This window comes from Dermacentor variabilis, chromosome 2 (assembly GCF_050947875.1).
Source record: "Dermacentor variabilis isolate Ectoservices chromosome 2, ASM5094787v1, whole genome shotgun sequence".
Lineage (NCBI taxonomy): Eukaryota > Metazoa > Arthropoda > Arachnida > Ixodida > Ixodidae > Dermacentor > Dermacentor variabilis.
This window is the reverse complement of record NC_134569.1, coordinates 67,082,188-67,107,887: the sequence shown is the minus strand read 5'-3', so window position 1 is coordinate 67,107,887 and position 25,700 is coordinate 67,082,188. Positions and strand designations below refer to the sequence as shown.

Genomic DNA, 25,700 nt, shown 5'->3' with positions numbered 1-25,700 from the left:
CAGGCACCGACGCGCGCAAATGGCGGACGCTGTGGCCGGTCTCTGAATGGTAGGAACGCTGGGAAAGGGGTTTCTTTGAGTTTTCGCGTAACAGAATTATGTTTTCTCGTAAAGCCAAATTACTATCCGACGCTATTGTGTCTGTAGGTTGTGTGGAAGTCGTACTTTACGATTTTTCTACGTATTTTAGCTTGAGATATTCAATTAGTTAGGAGCTTCCTTGCGCCACGTGGTGGACCTGGGTCTCGGTGGTTCTACAATCTTTTTGTCGAAACGACTGCGACGCGGGGGCCCTTAATGCTGTCACGTTAAAATTATTTTTATGGTATTAAAAATTAAATTATGGGGTTTTACGGGCCAAAACCACGATCTGATTATGAGGCGCGCCGGAGTGGGAGAGTCCGGAAATTTGTACCACCTGGAGTTCTTTAATGTGCACCTAGATCTAAGTACACGGGTGTTTTCGCATTTCGCTTCCATCGAAATGCGGCTCTAAAGGTATCGATACTCTATGCCCAGAGAACAGATATGTTGTTATGCGTTCACCTCGCTTCAAATTGCTTTGCGTGCTTTTTTGACCCTGAAAAAAAAAACCTGCAGACTTCAGTGACGCCTTCGGCAGGGTCTTTTATTAATGGCATGTGAAATGTACGTGAAAGATATGTGTCTCATTATTGCTTCTCTTGCCCGAGGGCAATGATAACAACTCATAAAGAAAGCTACTCTAATAATTTACAACATTTATTACGGATGGAAACATCGCCCCTTACACGCAGAGGTCATGAATACAGGGTGTCCCAATTAATTACCATGCACCCATATATTAAAAAAATAGCAATTGCGTTACTCGAGGAAAACCTAGTGCCTATTGTTTCCGGTACAGTGGAGTAGCTGCCAGCAATGTTTTCATTACTGAGATTTAATTAAGTAATTGTAATTAATTGTCTAATTTGAGAAGTACTATCCTAATTATCAAAGTGGTAATGAGGCATCTGTAGGCCCAGCCAAGGGACATTTAATTGAGGTATTTTCAGCGATGTACTCATTGCGCACATATTTTTCCGACTGATAAATAAACCACGTGAAATATGGAAAATACCACGTGACTGCGCTACCACCCGCATCATAAAACAGCCCCCTCGAACAAGCTCCCTCTGAGTTAGCCAGAATGAAATAAAGAAAAACATCCTGATCAAGTTCCTTATCTGTCGCGCCCCTGCTGTAGTAACACGTCGCGTTTAGTGTTAGTTGGAAACAAGCTGTGATAGCTGCTGTCTTAGCGTAGATAAAGCGCACGGATGTTTTTATGCGTTTTTTTTTTTCTTTTTTTCGACAAAACCTATCACCACAAAAGTGAATTGGCAATGTCAGTGCAAAGGTCTAAAGGTGCGTTTGTTTCGTCCCAGTCGCCATGTCTTTATCTAATGAGCAGAAGTGGATCCTTGCCTTGGGAGCTGCAAATGGCAACAAGAGGAAGGCCGCAAATATATATCTATCATGGAAATGTGGCGGTAGACCAAACGCATCGACTATCATCCGAAATTATGAAAAGCTGAGAAAAACGGCATCTTCCAGAAACAGCGGCGGAAGACTTCATCTTTGAGTCCTAGCCTACGCACGGATCTTCTAGCATTTATGGCCTCAAAAACTCATGCCAGCGTGCGGGACGTGGCGGCCCAGGTACCAATTTCTAAGTCATCGGTTTGGGGGAGTCTAAATGATTCGGCCTTTCACCCGTAACACCTTAAGTTGCACCAATGCTTTCAAGATATGGACCTGCAGAATCGTCTAGATTTCTCGAACTGGGTCCTCACAAAAGCCGATGAGTGCACCGGACTTTTTGAGCAACATTGTGTGCAGATGAATCCAGTTTTTGCAGAAACGACTAGGTAAATTTGCATAATGCACACTATTGGAGTCACTTCAATCCACACCGGCTAAAGCGCACTTGGCACCAGAACCAGTGGTCGTTCAATGTGTGGTTCGGAATTTACGCCGGTGCTATAATCGGTCCCATCCTCTTTGATCATACACTGACTGGACAACGTTACGTGGACGAAATCCTTGAAGAAGTGGTGGATGAGTTTCTCAGTGAAATCCCGCTGTCACATCTTCCACTTGCGTTGTGTCAGCAAGGTGGGGCACCAGCACATAGCAGCAGCCGGGAACGAAACTGGCTGGATGCGATTTTTCATGCGCAATGGATGGGAAGGCACGTGCCTGTAAATTGGCCGGCTAGGTCACCTGACCTCTCTCCAGTGGATTTATGTGAAAGATCGTGATACATGATCGAGATGGACGTCAGATGAGCTCAAGGAAAGCATAATGGATGTCTGCCACAGAATTCCAGCGTCGGTCACCAAGAAAGCCCCAAAAGATGTGATGAAGCCGACTCAGTACTGCGTAGATGCTGTAGTAGAGCTATTCGAGCACGTCCTCTGGCAGTAACTGGTGTTCAACGGCGCTTACGAATTCATATACAGTAAGGGTACACTAAAATTTGATGGTTTTAAATGCGTATCATTTCTGCCCTTAACCAACGTAAAAACTGCCACTCCATCCGTCCCGTAAGACGATCGCTTTCAGCATAGCGCCCATAGCAGCGAGCAAATTCACCTGTGTGCTGCCTTTCGCTTCAACGCGAAACGGAACGGCGAGAACACAGAGCTTACCGGGCTCTCACTACATGCCACACTCTGACGCTTTCGCAGATCGCTTTCAAGATAACGGCCGCGTCGCCGCTCCATACTGTGCCGCCGCCGGAGCACGGTTGATCACGGTTCTTTGTGATTCAGTGTATGTACCTAATAGATGTCGCATATATTTCCTTCATTTGCGACATCTCCCTGGTCATTTCATCCCACGTCCACATTCACTGCGGGCTATCTATAACACCAGTCAACATTGATTCCACTCGCCTCTTCTACGTCGCCTCGTGCAGGTCTCACTTAACAGCTCTGTGTTGCAACCACGCTTCTCCGTTTCACGGTTCTTTCGCGGTCGTTCTCGCAATTATACGAAACACACCAGCATACTACCACGAAACACCACGTCAGTAGTACGAAATGCTTACGCATCATTCAGACAAATCCCAGAAAATATTCTGCGTGGATTTGTCTTCTTCTTCTTTTTTCTTTCTTTTTTTTTTTCTCTTTCTTTTTCAGATTGCCAATTCGGCTAATTTAGACGTATATTTACTTCCCTTAATGCACTGGTTTTGCCTTTTCTCTACACGTGGGTCGCTTGCCGGTCTGTTTATTTCGCTTTTATTTTTTGCCACAAACTTGTTCTTGCAGCACGTATACACTCTAACGAAAAATAAAACCATCGCTTTAATTTGGCTTCTGTCCGGAGCAAGTTTCTCGCTCGGAATATAGCTGCGCGCGCCCTCTTTCGATGCGGTGCGAGCATAGCCGGGATTTCTAAGCATTCTATGCCTATTTCCAGGCAAAATCAGGGTGTAGACGAGCCGTATGTAAAAATACTGAAAGATATCTATAGCGGCTCCACAGCCACCGTAGTCCTCTATAATAAAAGCAACAAAATCACAATAAAGAAAGGCGTCAGGCAGGAAGATACGATCTCTCCAATGCTATTCACAGCGTGTTTACAGGAGGTATTCAGAGACCTGGATTGGGAAGAATTGGGGATAAGAGTTAATGGAGAACACCTTAGTAACTTGCGATTCGCTGATGATATTGCCTTGCTTAGTAACTCAGGGGACCAACTGCAATGCATGCTCACTGACCTGGAGAGGCAAAGCCGAAGGGTGGGTCTAAAAATTAATCTGCAGAAAACTAAAGTAATGTTTAACAGTCTCGGAAGAGAACAGCAGTTTACGATAGGTAGCGAGGCACTGGAAGTGGTAAGGGAATACATCTACTTAGGACAGGTAGTCACTGCGGATCCGGATCATGAGACTGAAGTAATCAGAAGAATAAGAATGGGCTGGGGTGCGTTTGGCAGGTATTCTCAGATCATGAACAGTAGGTTGCCATTATCCCTCAAGAGAAAAGTTTATAACAGCTGTGTGTTACCAGTACTCACATATGGGGCAGAAACTTGGAGGCTTACGAAAAGGGTTCTGCTTAAATTGAGGACGACGCAACGAGCTATGGAAAGAAGAATGATGGGTGTAACGTTAAGGGATAAGAAAAGAGCAGATTGGGTGAGGCAACAAACGCGGGGAAATGACATCTTAGTTGAAATCAAGAAAAAGAAATGGGCATGGGCAGGACGCGTAATGAGGAGGGAAGATAACCGATGGTCATTAAGAGTTACGGAATGGATTCCAAGGGAAGGGAAGCGTAGCAGAGGGCGGCAGAAAGTGAAGTGGGCGGATGAGATTAAGAAGTTTGCAGGGACAACATGGCCACAATTAGTACGTGACCAGGGTAGTTGGAGAAGTATGGGAGAGGCCTTTGCCCTGCAGTGGGCGTAACCAGGCTGATGATGATGATGATGATGATGATGATGATGATGATGATGATGATGATGATGATGCCTATTTCATTGCTTTTCGCATTGCGTGCCTGGTCAGAGCGGCGTTTCGGTCCCGTTATCAAGGGGCTTTTGTTATCAGCGTGATCAGTCGGTCTTGAGAGACGGATAATAAGTGTGACGTAGAAGTGAGAGGAAGGAATAGCTTCGAAGCCGCGAAACATGCTGTTGGTGCTCCTTCCGTACCATTATCAAGGTGATTTGCTGTGTCTTAGGGTTTGAGAAAGGCAAAGCAGTTGTTTTCAATCAGCTTATTTGAGGTCGCTGCTTTATGATGTGGGTGGGAGCGCAGTCACTTGGTATTTTTCATTTTTCGTGGGGTTTCTTTACCAGCCGGAAAAAATTATACGCAATTAGTACGTCGCTGAAGACACCGCAGTTAGATGTTATTTGGAGGTGCCTACAGATGCCCCATTGAGACTTTGGTAATTAAGACAGCACTTCTCAAGTTAGATAAATATTTATAATTACTAATTAAATCTCAGTAACGAAAAAATTACTGGCGGCTGCTCCACTGTACTGGAAACAATATGCACTCGGTTTTCTTTGAGTGTCGCAATTGCTCTACTTTAAAGTCTTGGTGCGTGACAGTTCGAACATTCTGTATAATTTACTCAGTAACCTAAATGATGCCAAGCCGGATTCATTCGAAATCAGAATCAACCACAGTCATGCGCAGCAGCGCTTATCCTCGGACTCACAAAAGAAAAAAAGAAAGCGAAAGAGCGAGCGAGATGCTGCAGTTTCTGCGGAAAGGCGAAGCAGTATTAGTGATAGCAAAGTATAAGACGTCAGATTCTTGGTGGTGCGACAGAGCTGTGTGAAATTAAATCTCATATATATATATATATATATATATATATATATATATATATATATATATATATATATATATATATATATATATATATATATATATATATATATATATGTGTGTGTGTGTGCGTGTGTGTGTGCGCGCGCTTAAGCGCCAATTCTGAGTGTTGTGAAGGTGCTTACAGAGCTCGCGCCGTGGAGGGTTTGCAGACGAAGTATTTTGCAATATAAGCAGTGCCGAGGCTCAGCACTTGTGGTTGCGGACGGCGCCTGGGGGGGGGGGGGGGGGCACGGGGGGTGCCCCCCCCCATTTTGGCCTGCCCCCGCCCCTTTGACTCCCCCCCCCCCCAGAGCTCCGAAAAGCTCATCCAAGGTAAGCGGTACGAAACCAAATGTCAATTTTGATGTCTTATAATTTGGAGGCAGATGTGTGAGAGCAGCGCCGCTTACAAATGAAGGCCTTTTATTTAAGCATAAAAATTTGTTATAGAAAATTTCTGATCACAAGCAATTAACTTCGTGCTTGTGATAGAACAGGCGCTTGAAATACAGCGCGAACTGCCATAATGAGATAAATATGGTTCCAACGGTTATAAATAGATTTCAAAATGGGCTACATTTCTTCGTTGTTCTGTCTGCTTGCGTTAACCGGCAAGTTCATGCCTCGAATGCAATAGCCTCATCCACAAAATCGCAAGTGGGGTCAAATGAGTTGAGAGGTCAGGACCCTTCTAAGCCGCAACTTTTCTCACAGAAAACCGTCGGGACAACGCTGCCTACTCTCAGAAAGACCCAGTAAGCTACCCACCCTTGCAGACGCCACCACTCAGCCATCCGCTCCTCGAACCTAGTTGCCTGTCGGTAAAGACGCGCGCGCCCAATGCCGACGCACATGGGAGTGTTGCGGCTCGAAGGGGCGTTTGGGCCACAGGCACGTACCCAGGATATTTTTTCAGAGGGGGGGGGGGGGGGGGCAACCCAAGGTAACTTTACTATGCAAATGAGAGGGGGGGGTACCTTTACTAGTACAAATGTGAATAACGGCCGCCATTTGCCATAAAGACACGTAAACCTGCAAAAGAGAAATAAAATAAGGTGTATCTCACAGGTACGCCTGTAAAATACACCTCTCCTTTACTAGGCAAACAAGGAACCACATCAAATGGACTCGCGCAGGAAAGAAGAGCAGGAAGAACACTGGCAAGAATAATCACAAAAGCGATGGTGTAAAATAAATATTTCTATAATAGCATGCAACCTAAACAAACGGCAGGTGGCAACCAAGGCACACGGACCGCGCGGAGTCGTGTTATTCCGCCAGCCAATCACAGAAGCAAAAAAAAATCGTCGTCATGCGACCTTTTCAATATCGCGTCGTACTTGATACGTGCGGAGCGTCTGCTGTTCTTGAAGAGCCTTTTCATCGGCCGAAGCAATGAGGTGTGCAACAGACATGGACAAAGCATATGGAGTCTGAGCATTTTACTCTTCAAAAATCTATCTGCCGTGGTTGGTTAGTGGCTATGGTGTTGGGCTGCTAGCACGAGGTCGCGGGATCCGAGGTCGCGTCCCCATAGAAATGCGGCCATGGCAGCCGCATTTCGATGGGGACGAAATGCGAAACACCCGTCTACTTAGACTTAGGTGTCCGTTAAAGAACACCAGGCGGTCCAAATTTCCTAAGTCCCCCACTAGGGCGTGCCTCATTATCAGATCATGGTTTTGGCCGCATAAAACTCCACAATTAACTAAATCTTTAAAAATCTGTGGTACAGTTCATTTTGCTGCTGAGCCCGTTTTACTCAGGAAATTTTACTGCCAACTGAAGTGAAACTTGACAATAAATAGTTGCAGCGAAGCAAGCATTTTATTTCACTTCAATAAAGAGTTAGGCTTTCGCCATTCCGCTGTAATAGGTGAGGGAAAACGTATACGCACTGATAATTGTATTTTTGTGGTTACCGCCTGAGTTGGGTAACAGGATAAGCTTGAAGTACGAATTATTTGCAGCCTCGCGGAGGAAGAGTGACTGGCGATTATGAGGGCATGGGCGAGGTTCACTGCAGACTTGAGATGTATCCGAATGTAGCAGCATTTTCTGAATTAGTTGTGGAAGAATTATATAGGAATATATATTTGTGGAACAATCACAGTTCTTTTGGATCCCTCGTTTACTGCTCTGCCAAGTGAAGTCCCAAAACCGACTCCTATTGTTATCTGGGAACTTGCGTAACCATGCGTGGCCGCCGGTCCCGTACAACCGCGTAGAGCGCAGGAAGCTGCGGTTCTAGACGTACTGCGCCCACCGCGGAAGGTTGGGAAAACACCTATACATAAGTACAGCAGAGAAGTGGCTACTTCAGGCGGCTCGACTCATAACTGTAGAAGCGTCATTCAAAACACACGGAATTGTTCTCCACTTCCAGCGGCGTTTTCTCTACTTCCTTTTTAAATAAAAAGATGTTCACCCTTGAAGATTTTCATAAACAATGGTTAAATGTGTTATTGTTAGCTTTTCTTTCCTGTTTTGCTGTTGCCTTGGCTCTCTCCCTTGGTATATCGCTTAATTTCTCAACTCCTTGCAACTCTTGTTTCCAGTTGCCAATTTTGCACGAATAGTATTGCATAATTAGGAAAAAAACAGACAAGTTAACGGGTAACAGTCATATTGCTTACGAGTTTAAGAGGAAGCTTTTGCTCGGGTGCTCCTTTCTAAATACATGTAAAAGGAAAATGCGTTTTTCTCGGCAACCACTGCACCAAATTTGACGATGTTTGTTGCATTTAAAAGACAAACCTAAAATCTAGTGACTTTTTGTTTCAAATTTATATTCAGATTTTCAATTTTTTTATAAGAATTGGCAAAAATAGAGAACTTTCAAAAAACGAAACTATCGAGTTTACAACTCTCTAACTCAGCAAGAAGAAATGATATCACAATGCTGTGAATTGCATCTGATAGTACATCTAAAGCGGACAAAATTGATTTGTTACACATGAATGTATAAAAAATCCAGCAATATGGAAATACAGCTTTTGCAGAACTTTTGTACACAACGTAACAAGTTCACATAAGGTACAAATAGCGTATCGAATTTGTCTGCTTTGAATTATCTAATGGATGCCGTTTACAGAACTGCAATATCTGTTTTTGATACGCAGCTATTAATTTATAAACTTCACGCGCTTAATTTTTTTCGAACTTTCGAATTGTTGAAAATCTTTTTCACAAAACTCAGGCCATAAATCAAAATTCCACTTCCAACAGTCACTAGAATTTAACTCTTTCTCTCAAATGCAACAAATTTCATTAAGATCGGTCCAGGGGTTACCTCAGAAAAACGTTTTTGCGTTTTACATGTATTTGAACAGGCCGCGTCGGAGTTGGGCCCGAGCTAAAGCTTCCTTTTAAGGATTATTGCAGGGTTCGATGAGGGACGCTGTTTCGAATTATTATATTTTCCACCTTATCTAACCCATATCGCGGGTACATGGTTCCGAGGATCTTCCACCGTCGCGGCGAGCCGTCCCTCGAGGAATTACTGAACCAAAAGGACAAGCTGAACGCAACTGGCGTATTGTCCGGGCGCAACTCGTTTCTCGAGCATACAGACCAGCTGACTACGAACCGAATCCCTTTCCTGGTCCCTGGATCAGTCTAAACAAATAAGGTTGAACTAACGAAGCAACAGCGATGTGCATGACCATTGTGTAGGCGGTGACAACTGAACGCCGCGCGGGTCCCGAATCTGGGAAAACTAGCTTTCACACTACAGCATATGCCGATAACTACCGCCATCCAAAAGGTGTGAAAGACAGAGCAAAATGTTGACCGCCAAATAGCTGTCAAATCTCAACACTGATCTTGCGGCGCTTTAGGAATGTGTGCGAGGAGTGGTGGCGTGGGCGGGGAAGGGCAGGGGAGTGGGGTATTCGGGTGGGCGCCCCTCCTCCCCCGGTGTACGTGCCTGTTGGGCCAAGAATCCACCAAACCGGTAGTACGTCCGGCACAAACCGAGTACATCCGGTAGTACGAATGAAGGAAAAATTATGCAGATCCCACGCACTGTGGGAATCGATGTACGCGAAGGTTTCTGTGCTGTGTACTTTGATTGACGACAATTAGCGTTGACGTTGTCGACGAATGTTTCATGTCTTCAACGTTCAGTCCAACGCGAGAGTGCTGAGTTGACGTTAAACGTTACCTTGCGTGCACCCATGCTGTTCGTCTGCGCAGTACACAGAACACAGTGGGAGATGTGCTTGCTTAAGGCATTGTTGTGCGCCATATTTTATAACGTCTGAGAGGGTTGAGTATTCATTGCCTCACATGGCACATCGCATCGTAACAGAAGTACTAAACCTTAATTTCATTATGCCGTTTCTTATTTCGCCCCCGTCGAAATGCGGCTGCCGCGGTCGGGAACAGAAGTGTTGATATGACCTGCCGACGCTTCTGTGGTATATGGACCCTGCGGTGTGCTTTAATTAATGCGTCTCTTTTTCTGCATGCACTGCGTAAGTTGTCCGCTTGACATATTTACATGGAGTTTATTTTTCAGAAATTGCAGTGACGTATCGTACCATACCTCTCGGATCCGCGGAAGTAGCGAGGAACCAAGACCTCGAGGAGCACAATGCACGAGACTGACGTAGTGGCCGCGTCGCGGTAAAAGCTTTTCCTCCCTGCGTGGAGGGAGCCTAACCGACTCTGCAGGCATTTTCATTAAAGTTGTTCTCTCTCTCTCTCTCTCTCTCTCTCTCTCTCTCTCTCTCTCTCTCTCTCTCTCTCTCTCTCTCTCTCTCTCTTACCATACCTTGAACTTAATTTTATCCAGTTTCCCCGCAACCGCTGTCGTGTCTATAGTAGTAGCATTTCGTTGCCTTCTCATGTCACCTTTTCTCTATCCTTCCCTCCCTTCCCGCTGAATAGGAACTGCGAGCGAAGAGTGGCAAGGCTGTTATTCACTCGTTTAGCGACTGCGTCTGTTCTACCCTATCTCTGCTTCCTCGCCCCCCTCCTCTCTACCATTTTATCCAGCTATGCTCTGGATTTTCACGTTAGTATAGAAAGGTAAGCGCTATCCAATGCTTTTGCGGGGGGTCAATAAATACAGCTGTCAAGAGGCCAATGTGGTGACGCCCAAGGAGCTCCAGAGGGTATGTGCACATTCGAGGCCGTTCAAAGTCCAAGCGACTTTCTCGCGTCGTCTTCTCTGCCGCGCTCCTGTACTGTATACACGCGCCTGATCCACCCCCCGACGCGGTGTGCCAGAAAGCCGCAGCAGTAGCAGTGGGAAAGTCGAAGGAAGAGGAAAATAAAGCTTCGCTTTAAAAGGGTTTATTTACATTATGCCCACGGTCTCCTGATACGGAAGCCCACTCCATATAGGATCATATTAAACGTCTGAGTTCACACAAGGACGCATCAGCCTCTCTGAAGGAAAGGTCTCCGTTTTTTATCCCTTCGTCTCCCTTAGGCGACCAGACTAGGAAATCTGCTGACTGTATCGCGACCAATCACAAAGGTCGAATCGGCCGCAATATCCCGCCAGGATTTCACGCCGTTCCGCCGAACTCCGACTTCGATGGTATGAAATATATAACCGTATTGCAACCTGGGAAACCAGGGTTGGCGCTGTTCTTTGGTAGCCGTCGACTTGGGCCCCTTTCATTCATTATTTCAGCTTGGTTAGAGCATCTCCCGCCTAATGCAAAGACGTGGGATCGTTCTCCGCCTGTGGCAAGTTGTTTTTTCATCCACTTTCATTGCCATTAATTTATCATTTCTTTAATTCACTTAGTAAATGCAAGTAATTTCCCCTGTGTTTTCCTTGGTGTGCTTGTTTGTTGGCTTCTCATCATATGTTTAATAAAAATCGGGCCCCATAGCTAACCCCTTTCTTCTCTTTCTTATATTACGAGGGTCCGTCAGGTAGCATGTGCGGGTTTATTGACCAATTGCCTTCACCCAGAAAGAAAGGAAGGAAGGAAATCAACTTTATTCGAGGTCCTGCAGGCCACGAGAGCTTTGGGCTCTCATGGAGTGGGCGTCTCCCACGACGGAACCAGGAGGTTGAGTTTCTTGGCGGCGTCGTGGACCTGCTGGACGGCCCAGAGTTGGGGAGCTAGTTCTTCGCTCCGGATAGCTTCCTCAAACTTGCGCTTGTCCTGTTCGCAGTTTATGTGAGCTTGCGAGCACGGCCAGAGTAAATGATATACGTTAAGGGATGCATTGCAATTGGTGCAATAAGACTTGTCGTAGAGCTCAGGCATGTAATTGTGTAGTCTGTTTTGCGTGTGGTATGTGTCTGTTCGTAGCATTCTGAGTGTAAGCGCTTGAGCTCGAGTGAGCGTGCGGTGTGGCGTGCTATACTCTCTACGTTGAAAGATCACGTACCCGTGACGTCTGCGGCAGAAAGGATGTTCCATATCCGCCGCCAAGGTGTGTGAGTGGTGGCGCTGGCTAACACTCCCAAATTTAGTTCTAGTAGTAGCACATAAATACACAAGGAAGTGGATGGGGAAACCGCGCCGTGGTAGCTCAAATGGTTAGAGCATCGCACGCGTAATGCGAAGACGTGGGATCGTTCCCAACCTGCTGCAAGTTGTTTTTTCATCCACTTTCATTGTCATTAATCTGTCATTTCTTTAATACAATTAGTAAGTACAAGTAATTTCCCCTGTGTTTTCCTTTGTGTCTTTGTTTCTTGGCTTCTCACAATATGATTAGTTCAGCTTGTCTTATCAGGTAGAGGGTCTTGACCAATCAATGGTCGATGTCAAAGCTGCGTTGACTTCTGGATAGGCGGGAGATGAATGGGATGGATTGCCTCTGGTAAACGTCTAAGAAATTATCTTCGCCGTATTAAGTTGTAACAGGAGCTTCAATAGTGAGCGACGACAGCGCCGCAGCTACGATCGGCCCAGGGCGCACAATTTACGATGCATAGGGAGAATTTTAACCAATGAGCGATCCCACAACCTTCGCATGGTTGTGGGATCGTTCCCCACTTGCGGCAAGTTGTTTTTTCATCCACTTTCGTTTCCACTAATTTATCGTTTCTTTATTTCATTTATTAAGCACAAGTAATTTTCCCAATGTTGTCCTTGGTGTCAGTGTTTGTTGGCTTCTTATGATATGACTAATAAAAATCGGGCCCCTCGGTTAACCCCCTTTCGTCTTCTTTATATATTTATATATATATGCATGCCTCACCATTCCTCATTTTACAAAACACTTCTTCTGTAAAATGATGAAGTGGTTCTTGAAGGGGTAAGGAAAGGTTGTCGCTGTTTTCTGCAGCCCTTGCGGGAGCACGGCTCAGCGCCAACGGGGGTGAGGGGGGATAGTGGGAGCAAAGGAGATAGGAGAGTAGAAGGTTAAAGGGTCGCCATGGCAGCGGATGAGTAGTCCGGCAGGAAGGGCCCAGTGGGTCCGGTAGGATTGGTGATCTGGTGAAAGGCCAGGGAGCGGTGATCCAGCAGGAGCCAGATGATTGGGGCAGTTCGAGTAGCCTAGAGTGGTTTGGGTAGCCGTGAGGCTATGCGTCTTTGGAGAAAATCCTAGAGTCTCGCCGAGAGCCCCGACGAGTCGAGGTACTCGACGACACTCAGGAGGGCTGGTAGCTCGCTACGACCAGGGAAGAGGATGTCTTCCTGTCGTGTAGAGGGAAGCCCCAGTCGTCGGAACTCCTGCAGGAGACGGTCACGCTGCTGCAGGTAGGCAGGGCAGGCCAGCAGGAGGTGCTCCAGGGTCTCGGGCTCCCCACAGGAGGCACAGGCTGGAGAGGCGACGAGGCCGTGCCGGTGGCGGCGAGCACCCGTCCAACAGCAGCCAATCCTCAGTCGCAGAAGGAGGGAGGTCTCCCTGCGTGCGAGGCCGCGCTGTGGAAGTGGTCGCGGAGGGCGGCCCAAGGACATCCGCTTGTCCGGATGGCAGGCCAGCAGATGGCGCCGAAGCCTGTGGCATGTGAAATCACTGGCTGTCACTGCCAGGCTGGGCGGGACCACGCAGTGGTGGGCACGCTTTGCCAGTGCATCTGCTTCCTCGTTGCCCGGTATCCCTACGTGGGCTGGAAGCCAGTGCAGGGATACTGAGCAGCCCGCCTCCTGGAGCGCCATCAGCCTTGACGAGAGCAGGGCAACCCCGAGGCTGGCCCTTTCTGGCCTCTGCAGGCTGAGGAGTGCCGCCTTGGAGTCGCAGTAGATGGTCACTGGGGTCACTGGCAGCTCCTCTGCGAGTAAGTCCACAGCCAGGTGAAGGCCTGCAACCTCTGCTGCTGTTGACGTCGCATGGTTGGGGAGGCGACACTGCTTGCTCTTCCCCAAAGCGGGCACCACGCAGGCCGCAGTCGACGAGCCTGTGTCCGGCATTACCGAGCCGTCAACGTAGATCTGCAGGTTTCCACCGTGGTCCTCATGCAGGAGGGAAGCAGCCGTCTGTTGAAGGGCACAAGTTGGGGAGCGCCGTTTGGAAACGCCGGGCAGCTCTGTGGTGATGGGTATGGGTGGTCTCTGGGGAGGAGGCAGTTGTGCGTTGTTCGCTGGAGGCCTCCCAATCACCTCTTCGTACAGCCCACAGAGTCTGCCCATCTGTGAATGGGGCCGTGAGCGCAGTCGGGAGAGCAGGGCACTGCCGTCTGGTCCATGGTGGAGGCGGTCAACATGGCGTAGCCCTTGCTGTAGGAGGAGGAGTGACAGGGGCCATGCTCCCGCCTCGGCCAAGGTTGCAGCGACTTGGGAGCTGCGGGGAGCGCCCAGGCAGAGCCTAATCGCGGCCCGATGCTGCAGCTCTAGCTTCTTGAGACGGGCTGGTGGTAGTGCCACGAGTGGGAGGGCGTACCGCAGGCGTGAGGTGGCTGCTGCATCGTACAGCCGTAGTGCCCACCCAGTGGTACAGCCCTGTCCTCGGGAAAGAAGCTGGGAGACTGCCTTGCGGACACGGAGGACCTGGACATGCAGGGTCTTGACAGCAGGCAGCCAGGACAGTCGGTGATCAATGCGCAGCCCCAGGTACGTCACTGCAGTGCTCCAGGGTAACTGGACGCCTTCCAGGTGCAGCCGGGGTGCTGTGCGGCGGGCAGCTGCTCTTGGGTGGAGCAGCATGGCCTCCGTCTTCCTTGCCGAGATGGCAAGGCCAATGCTGCTCAGGTAAGCAGCGGCGGTGTCAAGAGCTCTTTGCAGGGCTGAGCGCGCGCTGCGGTGGTTGTGTGGTGGGCTTCGCACCCACAGGGCGATGTCGTCCGCGTAGATGGAGGCACTCACCGGATAGTCGGGGTCGATCGGCAGGGCAGCAGGAAGCCGGGCCAGGGCCAGGTTGAACAGGAAAGGGCTCACCACTGACCCTTGTGGCACGCCCGCTGCCACCGGACGAGGGGAGCTCTTCGATCGGCCCACTCGTACCCTGAGGGTGCGTTCCTCTAGGAACGACGAGATGAACCGCCGCAGATTCCCGTTGATGCCAAGTAGGTCCAGGGCCTGCTGAACGACTGGGTGGGGCAGGCCGTCGAAGGCCCCCTTGATGTCGATAAGCACCAGGAGCACGGCGTCACCGCAGGCCTTGGCCTCTTCCAGCGTGGAGACCACATCCGCGATGGAGTCCGCGGTGCATCGGCGCCGCCGGAACCCCGTCTGCTCATCGGCCAGGAAGCCACGGGCACGGGCCACCCAGTCCAGTCGGACCAAAGCAATGGCCTCCATCACCTTACAGGAGGCGGAAGTGAGGGAGACCGGCCGGTAGGAGCTCACGTTTCCAACCGGCTTTCCGGCCTTCAGGATGGGGGCCACGATGGCTGTGCGCCACTGCTCCGGCACCTGCCCTGACCTCCAGACGTCGTTATAGCAGTCGAGCAGGCGCTGCTGCTCGCTGGCGGCCAGGTTGCGGAGCATTTGGGTCGTCACTCCGTCGGCTCCTGGTGCGCTGCGGCGCTTCCCCCTCTTCAGGGCCACTTGGAGCTCGTGCAGCGTCAGGGGGTCCTGGCAGATAGCAGTGATCTGGCTCGATGTCCACCCCGGGTGATGGTTGTGCAAGCAGCTAGGCAGGCTGAGGGAAGGCTGTCCTACCGGCAGGATGGCTGCAGTGCGTGGTACAGCCGGCGCGAACTGGTCGGCGAGGAGCTCCGCAAGGGCCTCTTCGCTGATGCCCAGCGTGATGGCAGCGGCGAGGACAGGTTGTAGGTTTGTTCTCCTGCCGGTGAGAGATTTGAGGAGTCTCCAAGCCAGGGGTCCCCTGGATCTGTCCTCGATGGCAGAGCAGAGGCTCCTCCAGCTCTGGCTCCTCCTGCGCCGGGCCTGGCGCCTGCAGCGGGCATCCGCGCGTCTGTACTCGGTCCAATGCTCTGCCTTGCCCGTCCGGATTGCTCTGCGCTCCATACGGCGCCTGGAGGCGCGGAGGTTGAGCAGGTGGAGGTCCGGAGCGGGGGTATCTGGTTGGGCAGAGCACTGAACGGTGGCAGCCTGAGCACAATCCGCAATGGCGCTGAGGAAGTCACGGCCATCGTCCAAATTGCTGCAGTGCTTCCGGAACAGGGACCAGTCTGTGACGTGGTAAGTTCTTGTCCTAGGCCTTCTCCCAGTTCTGTAAAATCTCCACGGTGCGAGATGCGTCTGCTTTCGCTCACTCCCTGGCGCATGTTTGGTAAGGTCGTGTACGGTGGTATCTTGGCACCTTGGCATCATTCAAAATTGGCGCCAGAAACTTCGAAGATAGAATTAGAAATAAGCATCATAAATTGTCTTTTTTTTCTGTTACTTCAGTACCTTACTGTAAGTAAAAAAGAAATTAAACTTGTTTTGTTTTAGTATTGCTATTTTTTTGTAAAGTAACATTGTCTACTGCCGACAGAAGCCAATCCAATTTGTTCAGATAAGTAACTTGTTGAGCCAGCAGTGCCATACGGTTGTATTTGTTTACTGGCTGCAGATCGTATCAAGAGTGGCCGCATGCTTGTTTCGTGGGATGTGATATGCGCACAGTGCTTTGATATGAACTCATAAACCAGATAACCTGTCGTAAAAGTATGCGGTTAAGGGACGTCTTAAACTGCTGTATGGTTCGCCTCGAACATCTGAGGTAGTGTGTGAGCGGCAGTGGACTCCGACGTTGGAAATGGGTGCCAGATTGGTAAGTAGAGCTTCAATATGTTTTGATAGTACGTCTGTTGCGATCGCTCACAGGCCTAAAGATAACATCCTGTGGCAGCATGTATCGTCGCCTTCAAGTGCAACACGATCTGCGAAGACGCGCGGTCGCTTTACTGAAGCTTTGCTAGAGAAGATGTGACGAGTGATTGGGAATCCTATCTCTGATCGCTATGCAGTTCTTTCGAGTGAGGTTTGTATTCTCATCAAGGAAGAAAGATCCCCAGCTGGTCAAGAAGTAGCGTCAGCGTAGAAATGTAGTATCTGTCGTGCTGATTCCATGCACCAACTCTCGAAGCGTTCTGCAGTGCGTAGGCGAGTTGACGCGCTCGAGCTTTTACTGCCTAGTGACGAGACATCCAAACTTTGAGAGAACAGCTGTCACTTACATGGTTGTTTTCCTGCTTTTCTTGCATAAAAATGTTTGCTTTTTTTTCTTTTGTGACGTTGTGTTAAATCGCGATTACTCTGCTAACCACGATTCTGACATATTCCGCGGTAGTTCCCTTATGTTGAAGTTAACTTCATCTATGGTAGTTTCTTTCGCCAGTGGTTATCTCCCGGTTAGTAGAACGGTTAGTCTTTAGGTTTTCGCTGTCTTCCGTGTGGCATACTTATTATTGTCCTTCCTTCCCCGGCATTTCAAGTGCGGAGCTTCTCTAGTGTGCGCAGTGGTTTAAAAATAGGTTGCCCCACTTTTTTCTTTAAGTTGTGTGTGTACGTTCGTGTAATGTATTACAAGCTTTTTAACCGCTCGTATTGTAATGAGAAACGACTTAATTTTGCTTCCGTTACACATACACTTGAAGTTTTCTTCATCCATGAAATTTGCATAGAACGATCAGCTGTGTTGATAAGCTTCTTGCATTGAGAATTGAATTGCTTAGTTTAACCGTACTTTTTCTGCAATGCAAATAAAGGCAGTGTCTACTTGTGCAGCTGTTGATACAGCATCCAAATAACAATGGATTGGTTTACGTCACCCCATGCTTTCAGCTGCAGCCACACTTGAAAGCATTAATATGCATTATAGTTCATGTCCTTGGTGAACTGATCATTAATATTGCCTTGGTGCTCAAAAGAAGCTCCCTTTGTAATGCTTCTTTTTTAAAAAAAAAAGGACAGGAGGCATTGTACACAGCCTTAGCACTGTGGATGCAAAGACATCAGTTGAAGTGCTTGAAACCTGATGCTGTATTCCAAAACAGTTCCATTTGTGCATATGAATGTCCTGTAGGTGGCTTTCCGACAGCCACTGGCAACCGACCGGAGAGGTAGCAAACTTGAAAATAACACCGCTAAGAAGTGAGCCAATAAGCCTGCTCACATTATTATTATTATTATTATTATTATTATTATTATTATTATTATTATTATTATCATTCAACAAATTTTTCAATCAGCAGTTCCAGGAAAAGGATACCTCGCAAAAGTGATTGTTTAGAAACATGGTGCATGGGCTTCTTTCATGATTTCAATAAATCGCCTTAAGTTACAGTAGACGCCTTTTAAGGTGAACTTGAAGGTACCGAAAAAATCTCCTCATATTAACATAAGTGATCCATAGGCCTCAACAGCTGTTATTGCTGGTGCTTTTAAGCATTCATCACACAAAATGATGACCCAGCTTTAAAGCCCAAAGGCAGATGTAAAAAAGAGACAATTATTAAATTTGCATAATAACAAGTGTTTATTTATGTGCTCCTGCTTCAGTTATTAAAACATTGTTGGTTTTCAGCACTGTTGAAGAGCTGACATTTTATCTAGCTTGTTTAAACATTCTTCAATAGCCTCATGTTGAAAAAATGCACCAAAGTGTTCAGGTCGTCATCAGCTGCATCATGTGTGAAGCTGGTCCTTGTAGCTCCCGAGCAGTGTCCTCGGCTAATTATTAGCCTCGGATAACTTCCTCAGTTATTGCTTCTATGTTGTCAGCCCGTTCGTCTTAATGAGAGTCTACTGTTATTACACGAAGGTGCTGAAAACATCTTGTTTGGCATGTTCCAGTGGTCCTTCCTAGGTGGCTACTGGCTGCTGGTAGGCCTATTCTCTGCGCCACTGTCTGAGGGTCTGTGGCGTCGTGGCGAGCCACCACAACACCGTCAGAGCAGACTAAGGACCTTGTTGCGCATGCCTGGCGTGCAGCCAACCCAGGTGAAATCTTTTGTTCTCCAAAGCATCAAGCATTTAAAGGGATATCTGACAACAAAATTCTCGCTATTGCCTTGTTCCTTCTTTACTGTCAACTTCCAAGAATAGCTTTAAAAGTAATGGTTGAAATTAATATATATCGATTTCTCTTCTCCTTCCTTTCTTTCTTTTTTCTTTTTTTCTGATGCAGATCTACATAAGATTTGAGGTTGAAAACCAAGGTCAAGAACTAGTGAACTTAAAAGGCTGTGCAAGACAGCAATTGCCAGTGTTCGCTGTAATAAATTTCTATAGACTTGTTGATCCACACTGTGGCACCCCAGAAAACTCGCAAGTTACATGCTTTTTAACGCCATGGTTTGCCAATGAAAAATAAGTACATATTTGTAGGCTGTTGCAACTTGTATCTGCTTCATTACCTGCTAAATATAGCAAGAGCACAGCCGCAAGTCTTTGGGACGTGTGTACGTAAATGTAAAAAGGGTCTATCCATGTTGTGCACTCAGACGGATGTGCCGCTAGTGGCAGCCTTGCGAAGTGCAGTCGGGAAAGGAGGTAGCCATCTGTCATAGTTTTCTGCATTATGGCTCATGCTTCTCAGTTTGATTCACATTCTCAGAGCAAAATAAGCAACACCTTTCGCATGTGGGGGGTGGCCAAAGCTTCAGGGCATGTCAAAGAATTGTTGCGTGGTGGGTGCTCAAATACCTACAAAAACTTGGCGGTGACATGGTTGTAATTATTCATTGTGACATTGCATGAGCAGCAGCAAGCCATTTGGCGGGAAATTTCTTGTTCTCATGCTTTCTTTTGCCATCTGTGTTTTTCACACTTGATTGTGTTTGCACGAGTAAGCATCAAAGTTAATCATGGCCTACCCGTGTTTTGTTCAGTTTGTCCACAGTGCAGCATGTGGGTTAAAGGCATTTCCCTTGGGTTCAGAATGCGGCTTGCTGCTTCTACTGTTTGGCACTTTTTTACCATGTTGCTCCACCTAGGGTGCATGACTGCACAAGTGCATTATCGTGTTGTGTGTTAATGAGGCTTGCAAGGACTGATTTTGTTGGTTTTACGCAGCCTGCTAAATCATCACACCAGCTGTCACATAATTTATGTTCCTGGATCTGTCTTATGCATGGCTTCGTGCACATTGAATTGTTGCTAGTTTCTTCATGCAGAACTGTTGATATTTTTAAGTGCAAGGTTTTCACCTCGCCTCGTTTGTAAGGGGCTTAAATCATGCTGTGCTTTATTGGAACGACTACAGGCAAGTGCTTCTTCAACAGCTTTAGTCTTTTCACCCAAGAACATCTTCGACATTGTGGTTTCTTGGGAAAGGTGTTACAAAAGACTTAGCTTGTGGCAAGGATTGGTGTTTTACTTTCGCTGAAAAGTTCGCATCACGTTTGGGAAGTCTTTACACCTTCATGTTGTCTGAGCAGACTTAGCCTGCAGAATACTTGGTTTATTTCGCAGCGTAGTCCTTTTTGTGAGCGTATTTTGTGCTCAACTGAGCTATTTCTTATTATCTGTTGCATTGTATAAGTGCAATGCCTACACCGCAGAGGACTAAACCCAGCCTTGCCGCCAGCGCCCATCTATGTTGACCGCCACTGCTCCACCTTTACATATATTGTGTGGCATCTCTCTTCAGTAACATTCTAAAAAACAAATACTGAAAAGTCGGTAATACTTTAGCTTTGTATATTTCCAAGCAAGTCACTAAGGGAACTTCAAATTGTGAGAACTGCATCGGGAAGGGCAGTTTGCATCGGGAAAGGCACTAACTTGCACTTTTATTCACCCGTGCTTTTGGTGACTTCATTGGCTACTGCACGCGTTTCTATTAACAAATTTGCAATTACTCTTTCTTGAGGTAACTTTGATGGCACTTATTTGGTGACAGCACATGTATTCATCAGCAGAAATATCAATACAATGTGTGCAGGCATCGCGCCATGTAGAGTTGTTTGAGATATGTCTGCACCAACAATGGGTGCCTGTTATTGAGGTACAGAAAGAGATTGCAGCAAGGGTAGAATTAAAAAAAATATGATCGAAACATCGCATTAGTCAAACTAACCAAGTTGACAATTGTTCAGCAGGAACGCACAAGGTGGAGAGAAGTAATTAATAAAGAGAAAATCAGACATTCAGCCGTTCGTAGCAATTGCTACGAATTTTTCTTCAACTGCGAGGCTTTTCTTTTGAGGAACCCATATGGGTTTCCTTTGTAGCAAATGCTACAAACGGGTGGATGTCTGATTTTCTCTTTATTAAAAACCAAGTTGCTACTTAAAGGGCCCCTCACCAGGTCTGGCCATTTTGAGTTGACAAGCATAGAGCATACAATGCGTGCCAACGATCGTGTTTCCAAAGAATCGCATTGCTACGCCCTGCGGAAAGGTCTGAAATTTTAATCCGAACACCGTTTTCCCTTCTCGCGGCAGCTGCGCTCCAAGCCGGATGGTGACGTACTCGCGTCCCTGAGCCTACTTACTCGGGTCCGCAATGTGACGTTGCTCGTGGTGACACGTGACTTTGAGAATTATCCAAGGCACCATCTGTTATTTGTATGATCTGTTGCTTGAATTGACGAATTGAAGTTTATAGAAATAATAAAACACACAAACGGAATGTTTGCGTGTTTTTTTTTTGTGTTCGCACCGAAGCAAGAAAGATGTACTTCCACTTCGTCTGCTTGTTCGCACAGTCACGCAGTCACGTGTGCAGGTACTGAAACTATGCAATTTTCTATCATGTTCCAGCGGGTGATCATGCTCGGCGATCCTCTTGGTCTGCCTCAGTATTCGTGTAGCACTGAAGTATACCGCTGGTCATGTGCCCTTGTGCACAGGGCGCAAAATCGTGTGCAGAGCAAAACCAGACAATCACAACAGCTCGTGCACAGCGCCGAAAAAAAAAAAAGTGAGGAGAAAGAGAAATGAAGGCTGGGCCCGTGACGTATCCGTCACGCGATCTTCGACGTCCGGTATGGGAGAACGCAGGGAAGGAATTTCGCTTGCGGAGGCTAAATGGGGCGAGTGGAAAGCGGAGTGGAGTGGAGGGGCAAGTGTCTCACTATGCAGTGGAGCTTGCCTCCTGAAATCATGGGTTCACGGCACTGAAATATTTATATCTCGGCTATTAATGGAGCTGGTTTGAAAAATTCTTGCGGATAGACGCTCCCTAGAGGACACGTAACAACTTTCAGCCTACAACCAAAATTTGCTGTGGGGCCTGGTGAGGGGCCCTTTAACATGAGCTCCACTTCGTGTAAGTGGGCTTCATAACTCTTGTGATCGGGACGCACCTGGCATGTATGGGAACTGGATTGTCCCGAACTCTGGTAACATTGTGTAGATGTCCGCTCTCACCATAGAGGTCTGCGCCTTCGTTACAGCTGTCACCATAGAAGAAATAGTCTGACATTCAAACATATAAATCACAGCCTCAAACTTCAGCCAATGTTGCGCGAAAGAATTGTCATCTGCTACTGCTTGCGCATGTGCTTTCGAAAGTTTCTGCTAGGTGGCCATCACTGGCACCTCTATAGGTGGTGCACTACACATATAGGCATCACTTGTTCAAACCATTGTAAATCTCTTAGTTGTAGTCAAATGTCTCACTTGGCTTTTGACATTAAATATATAGTTATTTTTTTTTCATTGCAAATGATATTCATTTAGACGTACCTTCATATCTATAGGAATTGTATGTAAACGATTCAATGATAGGCATGGCCTCTGTAATCTGTGCAACTTAGCACTGATGTCTTGCTCACCACAGCACTTTATTAGGCAGTGTGCCTGGGACTGTTGTAACACTCACTAACTTTACAGTGCAGGACAACTGTTGCGTTCACTCCCAGTGTTTCTAGTGTATAATTAACATGATAGAGTGAACTTAAATGTCAGGAAGCCATGTTTGAATAATTTTTTATGCCAGCAAAAACTAGTTTAGATAGTTTTGCAATGAACTTGCAAGGGTCCCACTACAGTTCTTTCACTTTGGGACCCTCGTCTGTATATTTGTCATGTAATTACTTCTTTTTTTGGAACCAATAAATCTGAATCTGAATCTGAACCACTGAGGGTTTCTTAATGTTCATGTGTCAGACCTATTAAAAAAACACAGTAATTGATCTCATAGCCTTAGTGTCCTGTGTAGCTTAATAAGTATGCATTAACATCTTATGTGATTCAGTACAGAACTAACAGTGTCTTGATGTCCTCAAGTCTTTTACTATATTGGTGCTAGCATCAATGACATGCATTTATGTGTGTAGTCCTCATGTATTCCACACCACATAATTAGTATTCCAAATCTTTTCACATTTCATTTATTTGAAGGATTTACTAGCTAATGCAACATATTAAACTGGTTCTTTCAGTTTTCAAATCTACAACCACAAAATGCTAAATTTGCTGTGGTTGTTTTTGTTTTATTTTATCTCGCAATCGGATTGTGGATGTCTTACTTTCTCCTTTCATGTAAAGGATTGAAAATCGTTTAACGGGGCCATCTGCTCGTTTGCGATTATTGTGTACATGCTGCAACAACTTCTCATTGTCTGTATTTTCCATCTCAGTTGCATTTGTGACTGGAAACAACCTTTCATTTCTTTCTCCTTGCAGCCGGATGATTACTATTGTACAGCATATAATTTAAGTTATGAAGAAGCCTACATAGGTAAGTTGATGACAAGCGTTTTTGCATATGTTTATCTGACTTATCTGACTGTTGCACCATCTCAAGCTCTACTCCACAAACTGTTGGCATCTCGGCACTTGTATTGCAGTGAGCTTTAAGCCGAAGCCAAATCACAGCACAGCGAGTCACATGCTGCTTATTGGCTGCGGGAACGTCTTCAGGAAGGATCACCTTCACCCAGGCTCCTGGTCAGCACCTCTGTCACTTATTACTTGTCTTATCTGCATTTAATTGTACCCTAAAAGACTTAAAAAGGGTCCTGAGATGGCATCTTCCAAATCTTCAGTTTTATTGGCTCTGAGGCTTTCCGTCTCCCCTCGTAATAGCAACTATGCTGGATTTATTTACAAAGGCAATTACAGGGCAGTCAAATACAAAAGCGAACATAATTTGTACTCAAGCGACGATTACTGTAACAGTGCAGACTTGGACATCACTCATTATTACCCGCCACGGTATCTTAGCACCTATGGTGTTGTGCTGCTAAGCACGAGGTCACGTGATCAAATCCTGGCCTTGGTGGTCACATTATGATTGCAAAATTGCAATCAAAATGCAAATTGCAAAACACCCATGTAGCGTGCCTTGGAGACACGTTAAAGATCCTCTCATAGTCAAAATTAATCCCTAGTCCCCCCACAATGGCGTCCCTTATTATCAAATCATGGTTTTGGCATGTAATGTGCCAGAATTCAATACACTCACTGTTGCCGGTTGCATTGCTTTCCTGCTGTTACAGAATTTGCTCCTTTCTTGATTTCAGCACAAAAACAAGGACAATTGGTGTACTTGAATGCAAGTCAGACGTTCTTTGTCATATTTATCTCCGCTGTATAAAGCTGTGCTTTCAACAACCGGGATGGATTCTCACTCATCTATAACCATGTTACGTTACTTTCCTTTCATTCTTTGTTAATGGACTTGTAAATGTTATTCTCCTGTAAGAGGGAACCAGCCAGCAGCAGCTTTTACGTTGTTAAAACAGCAAAACGCATTGTGTTGCTAACGAATGAATGAATGGTTGTGAAAGATCAAAATGCAGGGAAGCGTGAGCAATATTGTCATAGAAAACTTTTCAGTTGTCTTTTACCATGTGTCTATGGTGTTGGGCTGCTGAGCACGAGGTCGCGGGATCGAATCCCGGCCACGGCGGCCGCATTTCGATGGGGGCGAAATGCGAAAACACCCGTGTGCTTAGATTTAGGTGCACGTTAAAGAACCCCAGGTGGTCAAAATTTCCGGAGTCCTCCGCTGCGGCGTGCCTCATAATCAGAAAGTGGTTTTGGCACGTAAAACCCCAAATATTATTATTATTATTATTATTTTACCATGTGTGGTTTGCTTGATAAAAAAATGTCTGCTTTACCTTTCGCTTTCTGTATGAAGGAACTGCGATCGCAATGCTGTTTGCGACAACCTAACTGTTCTCTATGGCTGGGCCCGCAATGCAGCCAGCACACAGCTGCCAGAAGGCAAGTGTTGTTATTCATTTACTGGTATTTTATGGCTTTAAGATAAGGACTTTACAGAAGGAGTGGTGGCACTACCACTCTTATGGAGCCACAAAGTTTTTAGTCTTTGTTGGGCACTCCATTTTCTGAATATAGTGGCTGTCCTGAACTGCTCCGAAAGCTTTGCATCACAAACGTGGCAACACAATCAAAGGGATGGCTTGTGCCTTATGCCATATCCAACCAAATTATTGAGCAACTAACAGTGTTTGTCAGCGGTAAATAAGAATTTAGGCTATCAAGCACAAATCGCAAAAGGTAATAATAAATTTACAGTTGTATTTTTTTTATATTGCTTGTTGAGAACATGACAGCCCAAATGAAAAGGTATTGCCGTTGCTATTAGAATGGGCAGAAATGCATCTACATTCACAGCTAAACAGTGCAAACCAACACATATTCTCATTTGTTACCTACATTAACACTGTCACAATATTAAAAAGGAAACACAATCGCACCATTTATTCTGTTCTTCTTTATATTTTGTGCTAGGATTGTTTTCTAACCACTCTGGTGTTATGCAGACAAGACATAAAGTGTGGCTGCTTTCTAGAACTTGCCATTTCTACATTCCCTAATTTGTAGTCTTGCAGGGCTCATTAGTTCCTGCTGAGTTTCTACAAAAACAAAGGCTTGAGCTATGACAAATGTTGCAGACTGTTGTCTCTTCATGGCATGGCTTTTTCTTATTTCTCCTCCCAGGTGTGGGATTTCAAGTTGGCCATCTAACACCTGTCAGATACTTGGTCCTTCAAGTGCATTATGACAGCCCGATGCCAGGTGAGCTCAAACTGTGAGCAGCCTGTGCTCGCAATTACTATTATCCATGGATTTTTGTTTTCACTTCATTTTGATCCTACAGCTATT

The 25,700-nt window shown here is 46.5% G+C and overlaps 1 protein-coding gene and 1 long non-coding RNA gene across 4 annotated transcripts in view; both read left to right on the top strand.

The window, feature by feature from the left end:
* The window catches only part of LOC142570873 (uncharacterized), a 245,733-nt gene extending 235,680 nt beyond the window's left edge, over window positions 1–10,053 (top strand). Inside the window, exon 3 of the long non-coding RNA XR_012825701.1 lies at window positions 9,879–10,053. This is a non-coding gene — a long non-coding RNA (uncharacterized LOC142570873). The remainder of the gene's footprint in view (window positions 1–9,878) is intronic.
* A 6,141-nt stretch (window positions 10,054–16,194) lies between these two features.
* LOC142572040 (peptidyl-glycine alpha-amidating monooxygenase B-like) overlaps window positions 16,195–25,700 on the top strand; it is a 44,783-nt gene continuing 35,277 nt past the window's right edge. The window contains exons 1-6 of one of the 3 annotated variants that reach the window (XM_075680839.1): window positions 16,195–16,441; window positions 18,466–18,612; window positions 23,247–23,301; window positions 23,411–23,510; window positions 24,709–24,794; window positions 25,536–25,613. In XM_075680839.1, coding sequence (XP_075536954.1) covers window positions 16,427–16,441; window positions 18,466–18,612; window positions 23,247–23,301; window positions 23,411–23,510; window positions 24,709–24,794; window positions 25,536–25,613 — 481 coding nt within the window. In that variant the 5' untranslated portion in view covers window positions 16,195–16,426. Of the gene's footprint in view, window positions 16,442–18,465; window positions 18,613–23,246; window positions 23,302–23,410; window positions 23,511–24,200; window positions 24,208–24,708; window positions 24,795–25,535; window positions 25,614–25,700 lie in introns of those variants that run through there. The other 2 variants (XM_075680840.1, XM_075680841.1) reach the window with 2 other exon arrangements.